Consider the following 13,505-nt stretch of genomic DNA (forward strand, 5'->3'; position numbering starts at 1 on the left):
TATTATGCACAACATTTTACTGTTATTGAAACTAACAATATTCATGTGTGTTTATAAAGCGCACACATCCACCAAAATTGGAGGTCTAGGTGCTACGTCATTATTACCCCAGGAAATATTCCAGAGACCATCTCAGCTCCCTTGGGAGTATACAGCTTGATGCTGCCAATTTTGGCACAGATACCATTTACTCCTGGGTGGGGAGGAGTAGTAAGTAGTGACAAAGTGCCTTGCCCAAGGACACACACACCACATCCCCAGGCTGGACTCGCACCCACAACCTGCAGGGTTACACACTGAACTTGAGTACAATGCTCAAGACCACAAGGCCACGGCGCTCCTCATATGTATGGTTTGTTTTAAATATCCCACATTCCAAGTATGATCAAATCTCCAACCAACCAAGTTTCTTTGATGCTGATTGGTCGATAGTTGCCTGCGGCGGTTTCCTGACCAGTCTCCAAGGTAACATCACCAGTCCCTCCTACCCTGACCTCTACCCTCGAGACAAGAACTGTGTCTGGCATCTAGTGGCTCCGTCCTTGTATCGCATCTCGCTCCAGTTCCTGAGCTTTGAGTTGGAAGGCAACGACGTAAGTACTGAAAATAACAGTCATCAGTAGTTTGTTTAGGATTGAAGAAAATAGACTTTAGATCATATTTTCATTCATTTAGACATGCTAGAAGTCAGTGTTGTAGTTGAGTCCATCGCATTTCTTACAAGTCCTCACAAGTCCCCACAAGTTCCTCGCAAGTCCTCAAAAGTCCTCTCAAGTCCTCTCAAGTCCAGACAAGTCCTCTCAAGTCCATCATAAGTCCTCACAAGTCCTCACAAATTCTCCCAAGTCCTCACAAGTCCTCTCAAGTCCATCACAAGTCCTCACAAGTCCTCACAAATCTTCACAAGTCGTCACAAGTCCACACAAGTCATCCAGTCCCCAAGGAAGGTCACAATATTTTAAATTGAACTTTAACAAAGACATTCCTTGTACCTTTTCAGCAAACACCACATCAAAAGCTATTGGTTGATACAGATTTTTTTTAACTTGCACCAAGGCAGATACACAGGATTTACTTGTCTTTTAGTCATCATTCTGTAGCATCAATGACAAATTCTGTTGATTTTTAAAAAATTTCATAACGACTTCAGCCAATCATGGGAGTTTTTTTCCTATTTAATTCTCTTCTTCAGGTTTGCAAGTACGACTACGTGGAGGTCCGTAGTGGCCTGACTGAGGTTGGCGATCTTCACGGCAAGTTTTGTGGCGATGATATTCCGGACACCATCACGTCACGCTACAACAACATGAGAATCGAGTTCAAGTCTGACAGCACCGTGTCCAGACCAGGATTCTTTGCCATGTTCTTTGCAGGTCAGTAGTGTGGTCATGTGATATACCAGAAGCGCCCTCTGTTGACTGCATTCAGATAGTGACAGTCATGCTCTACATTATACAATGTTTTACAAGCAATTTGTCATTTTGACTTTTACAAAGCTTCAACTTGAGTCTAATTACAACGTCTTCAACTTGACGGGCCAACTGACATTTTCACGTTTCACTTTTTCCACAGATATTGACGAATGCGAGAAGAACAACGGCGATTGCCAGCACGTATGCGTCAACACACTCGGCAGCTACACGTGCTCCTGCAGGAATGGATTCACACTGCATGAAAACGGCCACGATTGCAAAGAATGTAAGTAAAAACAATCAACTATATTACCGTGACTTCTGACGATAGAACCCCTTGAACAAAGAAATTTGGAGACCGCTAACATTGGGTTGGATAACTCAGTTGGTAGAGCACAGGTACGGCGTTCCAGAGGTCGCCGGTTCAAATCCCGCTGCAGTCAATTTCTTTTATCAACTTTATAATTATTATGCATGCACCCAATCAGTTTTCCTTTGTGGTATATTTAATTATTTATTTTATTTGATAGCCGGATGTCGTCACGATATTCGTTCCAGCCACGGCGAGATAACAAGTCCCAACTACCCCGACAACTACCCTAAGCGCAAAGAGTGCACGTGGCACATAGTGGCTACCCCCGGACACAAAGTAGAATTGGTGAGTTGTTCTGGTATTCATATCAAGTGTTGCCCTTCACCAATGTGTTCTAGCACCATATGATGAACTCAGTGTTTTCCGAGAGCCTGCAAGAAAAATTCACAAAACTTGCTCAGATGGGGCTTGAACCCACGACCTCCTGCCGACAATTGCAGATGTCTCACCAATCGACCATCGAGCTTGCCAGGATCAGTTGGTCGGTTCAATTCTATCAAGGCTAAAGACTAAAAGTTTTAGTACTAAGAGCAGTAGGACGAATGACAGTTGCGGGAAAAAGTCTTGGAATATGTGGATATAGGATGATCATCATTTGTTTTTACTTGCAGGTATTTAATGATTTTGATCTTGAGCATCATCTTGAGTGTGCATACGACCACGTCGTCATCTACGATGGCGATTCCTCTGAGGGTCATCTACTGGGTCGATTCTGTGGAACCAGGATCCCCGATCCTGTCCTGGCCAACACCAATCAGATGTACATTACATTCTTCTCCGATGCTTCAGTATCCAGGCGAGGATTCTTCGCTACTCATTCAACAAGTCAGTATTATTTCAAAGTTTGGCGTTTTTTGTTTGTTTTGTTTTTTCAATGGACCCTGCATGCTTGTGCATCAAGCAGTGCGTATTGGCCAATTAGATTACAACTTTTCGTCAGGTGACCACAGCACCTGATCAAATTGTGGTCACAAGCCTACGTGGGTGGGGCTTATGGCCTAATTGGCCAATTGGATTGTGACTTTTGGTCAGGTGACCAAAGCAGCTTGGTCAAACGTGGTCCCAAACCTAAGTGGGTGGGGCTTATGTCCAAATTATTCGGAATGGTCCATTCATGATCCATTCATCAAAACTTGGCTCAAGTCACGAGAAATCTTGGGAGTCCGTTTGATTTACCTCCGCAAAGTATGTCCCAACTTCTTCGCTAAAATTGGTTTTTCACGAGGACACAATGTGGTCCTTGTGGGAAAACATAGTATTTCTGACACACTGTCTGGTACATCAGAACAAAATCATTCAGCTTGAAATTCCTACCTCAACATAACTATCCACCCAACCTGTCTAAAGTTAAAAAGTTTTTTTTGCTGAAAACATTGTTTTCGATCTTACACTTTCTGAAAACATTGTTTCTGATCTTAAACTCTTCCCCAGTATGTGGCGGTGTTCTGCAAGCAGACTATGTCTCCCAGAAACTCTACTCTCACGCGGATTACGGCGATAACAACTATGGAAGCCAGGTTTGTGTCCAGTTTGTCCATCTACGTGGGAGGTTTTTAAAAGCTCAGTTGTTGGGATGTTTTCATTCTGGCTGTTGATTGTCATGACAACTGTGGATAGAGTGATGTAGCTTAAGATGTAAGGGAGGGTAGTAATGTTACTATGAGAAGTAATATAGCGCCAACCTGATTCCTAAAACCATTGGCCATTTTGCATTTGTCTTTCTCTGGCTGTCACAAAAACAAAATGCAAAATCAAAACTTTCATTTTCCTTATGATAAACGTTATCAAACAGTGACAAATATATATTTGCACACATCCGGTTGGACATTTATGTAAATTGTTTATGGATGTGAACTGTTGGTTGTGTGAGATTGGTTGTAAAAGTGCACGGTCCTGAAACTGTCTTCTTTCGACTATAATGTTGACGATCGTCTTTTGTTTTAAATTTAATGAGAGTTGCCCATCACAAGGTCCAATGTAAGGGTCGCTCGATGTGAGGGCTACACAAAGAAGGGATAGAAAAGGGAAATCTAAGAAAAAGAAAAATTCCTAGTTAATGATATATTATTTTGTGGTCTATCGCAGGAGGATTGTGAGTGGACGATATTAGCCCCACAAGGTTACTCAGTCAGGCTGATGTTCCGATCGTTTGACATCGAACACGAGACAGAATGTGACTACGATTCGCTGGAGGTGTTGGATGGGGACTCCTACGACTCGGAGAGAATAGGCCGCTTCTGTGGACATAAAGTAAGTCAAAAACAAACGAGCCTCAATGGACTTTGTGCGCAAACTGTAGAGGGCGCTTTAGGCTCTCAGTAGTCTCCCCCAACTTTCCCTTTGTAACCGTTGAGGGGTTACTTATGCACGGAGCCCATAATACAAACTATGTTACAATAAATTCCAGGTCGAAGTGATCATAAATTAGCGGTCCCACACTTTTTAAAAGCTTTAATCAAATATTGTTAATTTTTTTCCACAGCAATTACATTCATGGAGTTAGCTAAAGGATGCTTAAAAATAATTATCTTGAAATCTTGCTTAACTAGATTCCTGATGACATCATCTCACAAGGAGAGAATCTACGTCTTATCTTCCGGTCCGACGACACCATCAGCAAGAAAGGTTTCTACGCCGAATACCAAATCAGCTAAAATTTAGTCACCATGGCAACCAGGTCAATATGAGCTTGGCCGTGGTTATGTCTAGGGCATCTTTTTTTGTTTTACGATTTGTATCAAATTAATCCAGTTTTTTTTCTCAAGTCCCCGAGCCAGTGCTGGTGGAGTAAGATGATTTGAGTCGTGGTTTAGGTGTGGTTTTAGACCCTGACAAATTTTATATCGAATCAAATAAGTGTGCATAAACGAAAGGAGGACATTTTTAGGCGTGGGTTAAATCCGTTTACAGATATGTTTGAATGTTGCTTGAAAGAAATGTATATTCCGAATGAATTTTTTTTCTTTAGATTTGTTGACTTGCACAAAGATATACACTTGTCTTGCAAATCATATTTTGTGCATTCTATACAATCAACATCAATGAGTTTCTTGGCATTTTGAAATTGTTTGCAACTTGTTTTAAAGTGAAGAACAAAAACAGTATTATTGTAGCTCACAAAAAATGTTTATCTTATTATAGTGAAGAATGAGTGACGATTAAAATTCCAGTTGCTGGAATTTAATAATGTATTCTTCTTGACACTTTTTCTTTCCCTATTATCATTGTACAATGTACATGTACATAACTGTGTTTTGTTTTAAGCTTACTGAAAAACAATCTCAAGACAAATTTAAGATTAATAAAGATGATCAAAGGTTTTTATAACAGCGCAAAATTCATTTAACATTGGTCATGAAAAATGCTCAGAAAATAACTATAAAGCTCACAGTCATTCACCTAATATAATTTTAACTGTGTATTAACCATGCTTTCATCGTGTGTACACTATTTCACTTCTGATAATACTTATATTTTTTATCAATTTTTAACTTGTACAGTATTTGGTCATATCATTGTTCCATATACATGTAATATTACATACTTTTTTTCAAAGTGGTTGTTATTTTTAACACCATTAGATGTAGGCAAAGGACAAAGATTGCAAGAACTATGCAAAAACCTCAAATTATGAAAATCTGTCCTTTCTTAGGACAGTACTGAGTGATTTTAATTTTTCAGATTTTGTTATTTTTTTATGTGTAGATATTTTAGCGTTTAATGTTAGTTTAAGTGTAGCTTCCAAGATTTCTGATACAATTTCTTGTTTGTTTGGGTTTTTTTCCATCTAAAGTTATGTTTTCTGGGGATTGCATTTGGCTGAGTGGTAACGTGGTCCTAAAATTGATGAATTGAATTTTAATTCCTAATTCATGTAAATTAGATTGTTGGAAATTCAATATCATGAAAGGTTTGCTGTTAATGTCCAGTTACAGAGTAGACTATAAGTTTAGATTTTTGATGTAGATTAAAAGGCGTTGGGAAAAAAAACTCTTTCAAACTTAATGGAGAACATTTCAAACATTAATTAAACTGAGAGTACATGTATATCTAAAAGAATGTTTCATTTTCTCTTATTTTGTCTCTTTCTTTGAATTTTAATGCTGCCGATCTCACCCACATTCTTAAATCTAACTTAACGCTTCCCCAGTTGTGCTACAAATTTTGCTAACATTCTTAAACTTGTTAGTTGGACCAAAAGTTCAGGTCACAATTAAATCCAAATATAAAACACGACACAGATAGTTTAAAAAACAACATTTCAAACCTTAGGAAGAATTTATTGCAAAAAAAATCTGATGAAAAGTTTTTAGAACATTTTTGCATCAATTTTACATATTGGAAAACAAGGTTTCATTTCATAACTTTCATGTTTTTTGTAGAATAATACTTTGTGGTCAATAATGAATCTAGTTTGTTGGTCATATCAATGCATACAACAGCAAATATTCAGTTGTTTTAAAAAAAAAATGATGCTGAAATTTCAAGGTCAAATTGCTATTCAGAAAAGGATTCACACTTGAAATAAAGATTTTCACAAAATGATTGTCATAATTTTATAAAATACATAAAATTTCTTCAAAGAAAACAATTTGCTCCTTAGACAAGGTAGTGGAAAGGGTGCAGTCTCAGTGCAAAACCTCATCACATCAAAACAGTGTTGACTTCCTAACATGTTAAGGACGACATCTTGGTCTTGTTCCCAGGAGTCATTGCATAGATGGCATTACTGTAAGCACTATGTTGGGCAATAATTGTGTCATTGGACCAGCCTAACTGTTGCTCATTTAAAAATTTGCCTTTCATTTGAAGTGCCACCTACCTTTTTTTGTTCTTGAAAAAAAGGCTTCAGATTTTTGGACATCATCATTTACCTGAAAATTCTTCTACAAAATCACTTCATAAACAGCTTTGCATTTTTGCACCTGCCAAAAATTGATTACTATCAACAGAGGGCGCTCTCTAGAGTTCAAATGTTGGAAATTCTTGCTAGACGTCCTCCAGCCGCAGTGTTGTGCAGTAATACTGTGACCTGGACACATCCAGCAGCATGAGGGCGGTCTTCTCAAACCCACAAGCAATCAATCTGTTGACCAGTGCCCCTGCCGTTTTGAACACACCCCTCTCCCTGCAAACCATCAAAGCCCTGGCCATCTGGTCGCACGGATCTCTCTGCTGTCTCTTGATGAGATCCACCGTGCGTTTGTCCAGGCCTTGGGTGACGTTTGAGGGGATGTTCTGGACCACGGAGGGCCACTCATGGGCGCGGCTGACGTGGATCCAACTTGTGACATATCGGAGGCAAAAATCGCACATCGCACCTTGTAGAGAAACAAGTTGAGAACGATTGAATCATTATCAATAAGTAAATCACACATGGTGTGCTGACGGTTTTGGTAAGAAAAATTTCCCAACGCTTAACAAAGAAACAACTCTATTGATATGCTTATATGTTTCCTATTGGCCAGAGAAAACAATTGTAGTAAAATGGCTTGCTGAAGGACACAAGCGCTACACCCCCGATGAAGATGATAATAAGTAGATAATATTGTCGCAAAAAGACCAACATTTAACTTGCATTCTATGTACAGTCGACTCTCGTTAGTACAAACTCTGTTAATACAAATTCTGGTTATTACAAACGTAAAGCCTTGGTCCCGACTGCATTTATGTGCACAATGAATGGGACTGATGTTCCTCTTAATACAAAATTCTGATATAACAAACAATTTGGCTTGGTCCAAATGAGTTTGTATTAACGAGAATCGACTGTATTAATCATTTTCACCTATTTGTTTAATTTGGTTCATTTTTGAGAGGTGTGAAATTATATAATCATAGAACAGCAGTTGTCTGCTGAGCATCAACCTACCTTTATCGATGTTCACAGATCCCATCTTATCCACGTCCACCCCGAGGGCGCCCAACCCGGCGCCTTCCAGAGCCTTCAGCAGCTCCGTGTGTGAGGCGTATTTGCCCCTTGTCTCTTTCCAGCGCACCAATAGTCTGTAGCCCAATTCGGCTAGAAAGTCGCCGTCGTAATCGATCATCATTGGTTTGGTATCAACACGGAGTTCGTCCGCTAACGGCTGCATCATGTCATTTTCGATCTGCGTAGCCGCAAACCTAAAACCTGACAGAAAAACAAAAGAATTCAATCAATGTTCCATTAATACACATGTATATCTGAAGCCACGTTTTATTTTCAACGTCCATTTGATTTTAATCCAAATTAAAAATCGACGGCACTGAAAACGTACGTTTATCCTTGACGAGTTCTTCATCCAAGATATCCGCATTTTGTCTCAATCCGACCGCCTCCATTTCGTACATGAGATCTTCAAACCTGGCCCCTTCGCCCTTCCCATCGCTGTCCTTCCATGCGACTAGGGAGTTCAGGAGGAACAGTTTCTTGTTGAAGTCCTGTCCGTGTTCTCTGGTGAAGCCGTCAATTTGTTCCTCCGTCAGACCCAACCGACGTACCAGGCGGTAAATGGTCTCGCGGCTGGCGTCTTTGGAGATGACGCGAAGTAGAACGACTGGAGAGAAGGATAATACAATAAATCTACAATTTTCTTCTTACATTGTCCGAACAATCACAATTAACGTTAAAATCTAATGTAGGACATACATTTTATAGACTACATTATTAATTCAGTTGCACAGGAAAACGAAATTTATGTTTTGTGCAGGCTAAAAAATCGTACTGAAATTTGAATAATTGTATTAAATGCAAATGAGCCTACCGTCACGTGCATCCACTGAGCTAATGAGCGTGCATCTGTCGGCCGCTAGTTCCATTCCGCACTTGCGCATTGCTCTCAACAGCTTGGTATGAGACGCCCTCTTTCTGAGAGTCTCGAAAGAGTCCTCGCGCCATCTGTACAATATCTGAAACTTATGGTCGTTAAGCTCGTCCACGTAGTTCTGACGAGATTCCTCGAGATCGACTTTGACGGCGTCAGCTAGAGGTTGGAGGTCGCCAGGCAGTCCCTTAGCAACCGATTTCAAGCCTAAAATAGAAGTGAATTAAGAATGTTCAATTGTGACTAACGAAAGCTCTTCTTTAAGTATCCTGAGCATAAAATGAACCGTTGGTATTTAATTAACTAAAACCTTCGGTGATTGGCCAATGAGCATAAAATGAACCGTTATTAGCTAAAACCTACGCTCATTGGTCAGCAAGTTCTTGTTGAGATTGATGGCTGCTGACGTCATCTTGACGGCCCTGAAAGCTTCAATCAGCTTGGTAAAGGTAGCCTCCTCTCCCATCGTTAACATCCACTTTTCCAGAACGGCGTAGCGCTGCTCATCAAAGTCTCGGTGATGCGGGAGGAGACTAAGGTTTAGGATTTCAACCTCGGAGAGACCGAAGAGGTGCATAGCGAGAGGCACCACGCAGTTCTTGGGAATATCCTTGGAGATGGTTCGGATGACTACGTCTGATTGGAGCAAGAAAGATCCGAAAATTATCATTCCTGATTTCCTTCCATTGAGGAAGCAGCCAATAAACCATCAGGGACACCGGACTATGTGCATATTTAACAACGAGGTTGAATTACGAAACTAACGAGAGCGGGATTTCTGCGATTTCCGGAACAACGTTCCGGCGCTCTTCCAACTGAGCTATCAAAGCCTACGTTGGCAGTCTCCCACTTTGTCAATGTTTTTGTCCAAGTGGTGGTAATCAGAAGCTGATAATTCGTTCTGTAAACCCATCATTTTTGTTTAACAAATTTGAAAGAGAGGATAGATAAGCAAGAGCAAGTTACCTTTAACGACCTCTTCTTCAGTGAAACTGTCTTGGATTTCAGGAGGAGCAGGATGTTCTCTTTCCTAAAACGTAAAATGTTACGATGTAGGTTATTCCGTACTTGCCTTTTGTCGTTTGCCTTTCTGCCATTTGCCATTTGCTTTTTCTGCCTTTTACCTTTTGCTTTGAAATTTTGCCTTTGCCTTTTTGTCCTTTAGCCGTTGTCTATTGCCTCTTCTATTTTGCTTTTGTCCCTTGCCTGTATGCCTTTTTCACCTTTGTACATTTTTACCTTTTCCTCTTGCCTTTTTGCTCTTTTTCCTTTTTAACCTTTTGCCTTTGTCTTTTGTCCTCTGCCTTTTCCGCCTTGTTACCTCTCGCCTTTGCCCTTTTGCCTTGTGATAGAATTTAAAGGTCAAGCCACCCGAGTTCTCACCTTCGGAATGGCCATCTTTGATGACGACACCACATCTCCCAGAATGCTCTCCAGGTTATTCAGAGTAAACTGTCTCCCGCTTCCTCGGTTAGTCGTCCCAGCGTGCACCGTGAGACGATGCAGGAGGACCTTCCCACTGTAATCGGCTTGGAAACGCCCCCTGTAGACGCCCTCAACGAAGAAGTCCTTCCTGTTGACTCGATTACGTAACCATTTGAGCTGGAGGCGGTCCCTGCGATAGCTAGGGTTGCCGAAAGTGTTGACGACCAAATCTCCGACGAGACGAATGTAGAATGTCTGCGGGTGATTTGAAAAAAACAAATCACGGTTGAAATTTAAACTGACATATCACTTACACCAAATTTTTCTACAGGAAAAAAACACAGCTAAAATACGTGTTTTGAAATAAACTCAGAGGATTTTTTTTTTAGAAGCTCTCTAATCCAAAACGTAGATCATGTTATCATGGAAACTTTACCATGCTGCAGCTATATTTGAAAATAGCGGGGAAAATAGTCTGGTTCCTATTTGTACAAAAAACATTATCATTCAGAACTGTTATTGGCATACAGGGAACATGACTGCAATGGTGGGAGCATAATAAAGGTCTGTTATTGTGTCTCCATTTCTTGAAAATATAAGAAATAAACTAGGCCTATACCGTTGATTTTGAATAATTCTGTTTAATTTAATATAATTATTTGATGTTCTTGCTTACCTCGCTAGTCATGGCCTTAAAAGGTTCTGTCCTGGTCGATTCACATAATTTGTACCTGAAAAAGAAATCACGAGAAATTAACAATACGCGGGGATGTAGCGACGATTCGATGCAAACAGAAACCTTCTCAAAGCAACACTGACGCCTGCGAAGGCAAAAGGATAAGCAGAAGCGGGACTGAGGTCCAGTGGGGGCAGTTGGTGTCTTCATTTTCTCGAGGGTGGTTATTGGCATTAAAGGATCTACTTGGTTGGTTCTTCTCATATGATACTCCGCGTGAGAGGTTTATTAGGAGGCCAGAAACACCGGGGCAAACCCCTTCTCTTAGCGACAAGTGTCACCGGGCTCGCACCCACGCCACTGTTGCCTCTGAAACACCAGAGCTTGAGTCCGGCGCTCTTAACCGCTAGGCCATGACACTCTTCGATTTCATTTCGAACCTCAATTGGATAGGGGTCTGGCATTCACATTTTGGTTGATTTTGGAGCAACCTTGAGCTAGTATCTCATCTTAAAATCATGTAATTTTTCAGTTGGGAAAGTTTGTTTTGGTTTGAATACTGACCCGCTCTCCGTCATGTAGGACTTGAGATCTTCCATTCCGTCCGGCTTGACGAGATGCGCTACAATCTCAGTAGGATCGTCTTGTCTCTGATGGACAACGAAGAAGACCAAGTCTCCTTTGGGCTGAGGCATCTTGGAGGTATTGCGAACTGAAAAAAAAACATTGGAGAATAATCGATCAATGACGAATACGGTGGGATCTAAAAATAATAATTTGAATAATAAACGTGCTAAATTAACTAAATTGATATCAAAGTCTCAATGAATGAACCAATACGGCTACTTTTCATATTACATTTTTAGCAAGAACATAAATTTACTACTGTGAAAGGTAATAGCTTAGTGTTTTTTAATTGAATTTAAAATTGTGCAGTTGGCGAAAAAAATTGTAGGCCCTATGTAAGAAAAGATTTCACAGATGATATTTTTACTAACTTCAAGCGATGGTGATTAGGAACTGTTTAGTAGTGATTTGTTTAGCTGTTGGGAAATCCTTGGGCCTGTTTTAATGTTTATATCTTGTTTGCCCGATAATACATAAATAAAATAAATGAAAACTGTTCTTCCACTGTATAGAAATATCGATAGCGCATGATCAGCATGCCGAAGCGTCTGTTGCTAAGGCGTTGCTAAGGATGTTCTTTTACGACCGCTGCAATATTTTGACAGCCTGTGAATGATGCAATCCACTTATTGGGTAATAATTTGATTTTATGGACACTATGATTACATAAATGGAAGGAGAGTGACTAGGTTCACTCAAATGTAAAATAATATAGTGACATAGTGACAAGTGAATTAATCATTTTAAGACATTGTGTGTTCTTGGCCTTGCTCTATGGTGTGACTGACCTATGACAAAATACTTTGCGCTCGCTGTAAATAGCCGTATTCTCACGCTCTTGGTTTTCTTACCTTTTGGACAGCAAATATACTTCAAAATTTCGTCAAGGAAACATCCAAATCCCACTTCAAGAAATCCTTCAGCCAGGAATCGTCTTGTTTCTCGGGTGAAGACTCTTTGTATCCATGAGACCAATCTTGTCGATGTCCAGCCCCCGTTTGACCTAAGGTCGTGTTTACTTATTCATCCTGAGTCGAAGGGGGTAAAGGACAAACATAAAAGGAGGAGGACAATAGATGCTATGCCCAGACATCCCGTTCAGAATGTAAGGCCTAGGGATTACCGTGTCTTTACAAAATCAATTATTCTTTTTCGTTTGCCCGTCCAGTTGCTATTCATCTCAATTATTCACTGATGTAAACGTAGACTTGAGTGAGTCGCGTCGTTGTCGAAAATGGGCATTTTTTTTCTTCCGAAGAGTAAATCACTGCTTCGGTTTGGGAAAATAGCTTGTGATAAAAATGTATGTCAATTTGATCGGAACCCCCCCCCCCTTTTAATTATGTAGAAAATTGAAAAATTGCCATCAAGAGTGAACTAATCGAGGTGCGACCACAACCATTTATTACCTTAATCCGTAGTAAGGTTAACGTAATCGTGTTGGTGTTTCTTGGGATAACAGAAGGAATGTTTTTCCCGAGCTATTTTCGAGTTTAATATCCCCCCCCCCCGGTCCCCCAATGATCTTTATAATTGCTGGGTTTTTTTTAAAAATATTATACCAAAGTTATTCATTTTTGAATGAGACATCGAACGAAAATCCGCCCACGTTTACATTTCGAATAATTTGCGGCTTGAAGTTGACAATAATTCAAGCGGATCATTTTATGTGTGGATAAGAACCAGCATTAAAAAGGTTTCCTCAGAGGGTATCAAACTACCAAAGGAGGGGGATAAACGTGGTTTTTATACCATATAAATTGAAAATCCATTCTGAAAAAAAAACCAGAAACAATTTTGTTGAAGAGTACGAGGAAGCAACTACGTGTCTAAATAAAAACAGCGCCCTCTATAGTTGTAAAATGGACAGGAAAGAAAAAGAAGCCCATTGTCACTATCTAAGTGTGGCATTGTGACTCAACATTCTTTACAACTCTGTCATTAAGTCAAAAATAAATGGTTTCTTTTTTCGAACCAACAAAGTCTCATTGTTTTGCTTTTCTTAGGTCTACTTTACCGAATTAAGTAGACGGTTGTATCCGGAATTTGAGATACTTTGTATTACGCACACTTAATTGCGCTCATCTTAAAAGGGTGGGTAGTCTTTAGTGGTTTGACAATTATTTTACGTCATTGTGTTCTCTTGTTCGGTGGGGAAACTTTGCAAGAATAGACTCCAGTGTTCG

The 13,505-nt window shown here is 40.0% G+C and overlaps 2 protein-coding genes across 4 annotated transcripts in view; one reads left to right on the plus strand and one right to left on the minus strand.

The window, feature by feature from the left end:
* The window catches only part of LOC119731558 (bone morphogenetic protein 1 homolog), a 33,868-nt gene extending 28,024 nt beyond the window's left edge, over positions 1–5,844 (plus strand). For both annotated transcript variants that reach the window (XM_038204737.1, XM_038204736.1), the window contains exons 12-19: positions 433–593; positions 1,193–1,373; positions 1,573–1,698; positions 1,943–2,070; positions 2,397–2,610; positions 3,217–3,302; positions 3,871–4,035; positions 4,335–5,844. In XM_038204737.1, the coding sequence (XP_038060665.1) occupies positions 433–593; positions 1,193–1,373; positions 1,573–1,698; positions 1,943–2,070; positions 2,397–2,610; positions 3,217–3,302; positions 3,871–4,035; positions 4,335–4,439 (1,166 nt within the window). In that variant the 3' untranslated portion in view covers positions 4,440–5,844. The remainder of the gene's footprint in view (positions 1–432; positions 594–1,192; positions 1,374–1,572; positions 1,699–1,942; positions 2,071–2,396; positions 2,611–3,216; positions 3,303–3,870; positions 4,036–4,334) is intronic.
* A 407-nt stretch (positions 5,845–6,251) lies between these two features.
* On the minus strand, positions 6,252–12,397 carry LOC119731559. 2 transcript variants are annotated; one of them, XM_038204738.1, is made up of 10 exons: positions 12,171–12,397; positions 11,257–11,404; positions 10,693–10,747; positions 9,975–10,271; positions 9,558–9,621; positions 8,955–9,227; positions 8,532–8,798; positions 8,046–8,324; positions 7,658–7,918; positions 6,775–7,106 (listed from the first exon to the last, which is right to left on the minus strand). In XM_038204738.1, exons 2-10 carry the CDS (start codon positions 11,385–11,387, stop codon positions 6,775–6,777), a joined length of 1,959 nt encoding a protein of 652 aa, XP_038060666.1. In that variant the 5' UTR covers positions 11,388–11,404; positions 12,171–12,397. The 2 variants fall into 2 exon arrangements, with proteins under 2 accessions (XP_038060667.1, XP_038060666.1); XM_038204739.1 differs by lacking the exon at positions 12,171–12,397 and having other exon boundaries at positions 6,252–7,106; positions 11,257–11,387.
* Between the last annotated feature and the right edge of the window lie 1,108 nt (positions 12,398–13,505).

Source organism: Patiria miniata, unplaced genomic scaffold, assembly GCF_015706575.1.
Source record: "Patiria miniata isolate m_02_andy unplaced genomic scaffold, ASM1570657v1 HiC_scaffold_24, whole genome shotgun sequence".
Lineage (NCBI taxonomy): Eukaryota > Metazoa > Echinodermata > Asteroidea > Valvatida > Asterinidae > Patiria > Patiria miniata.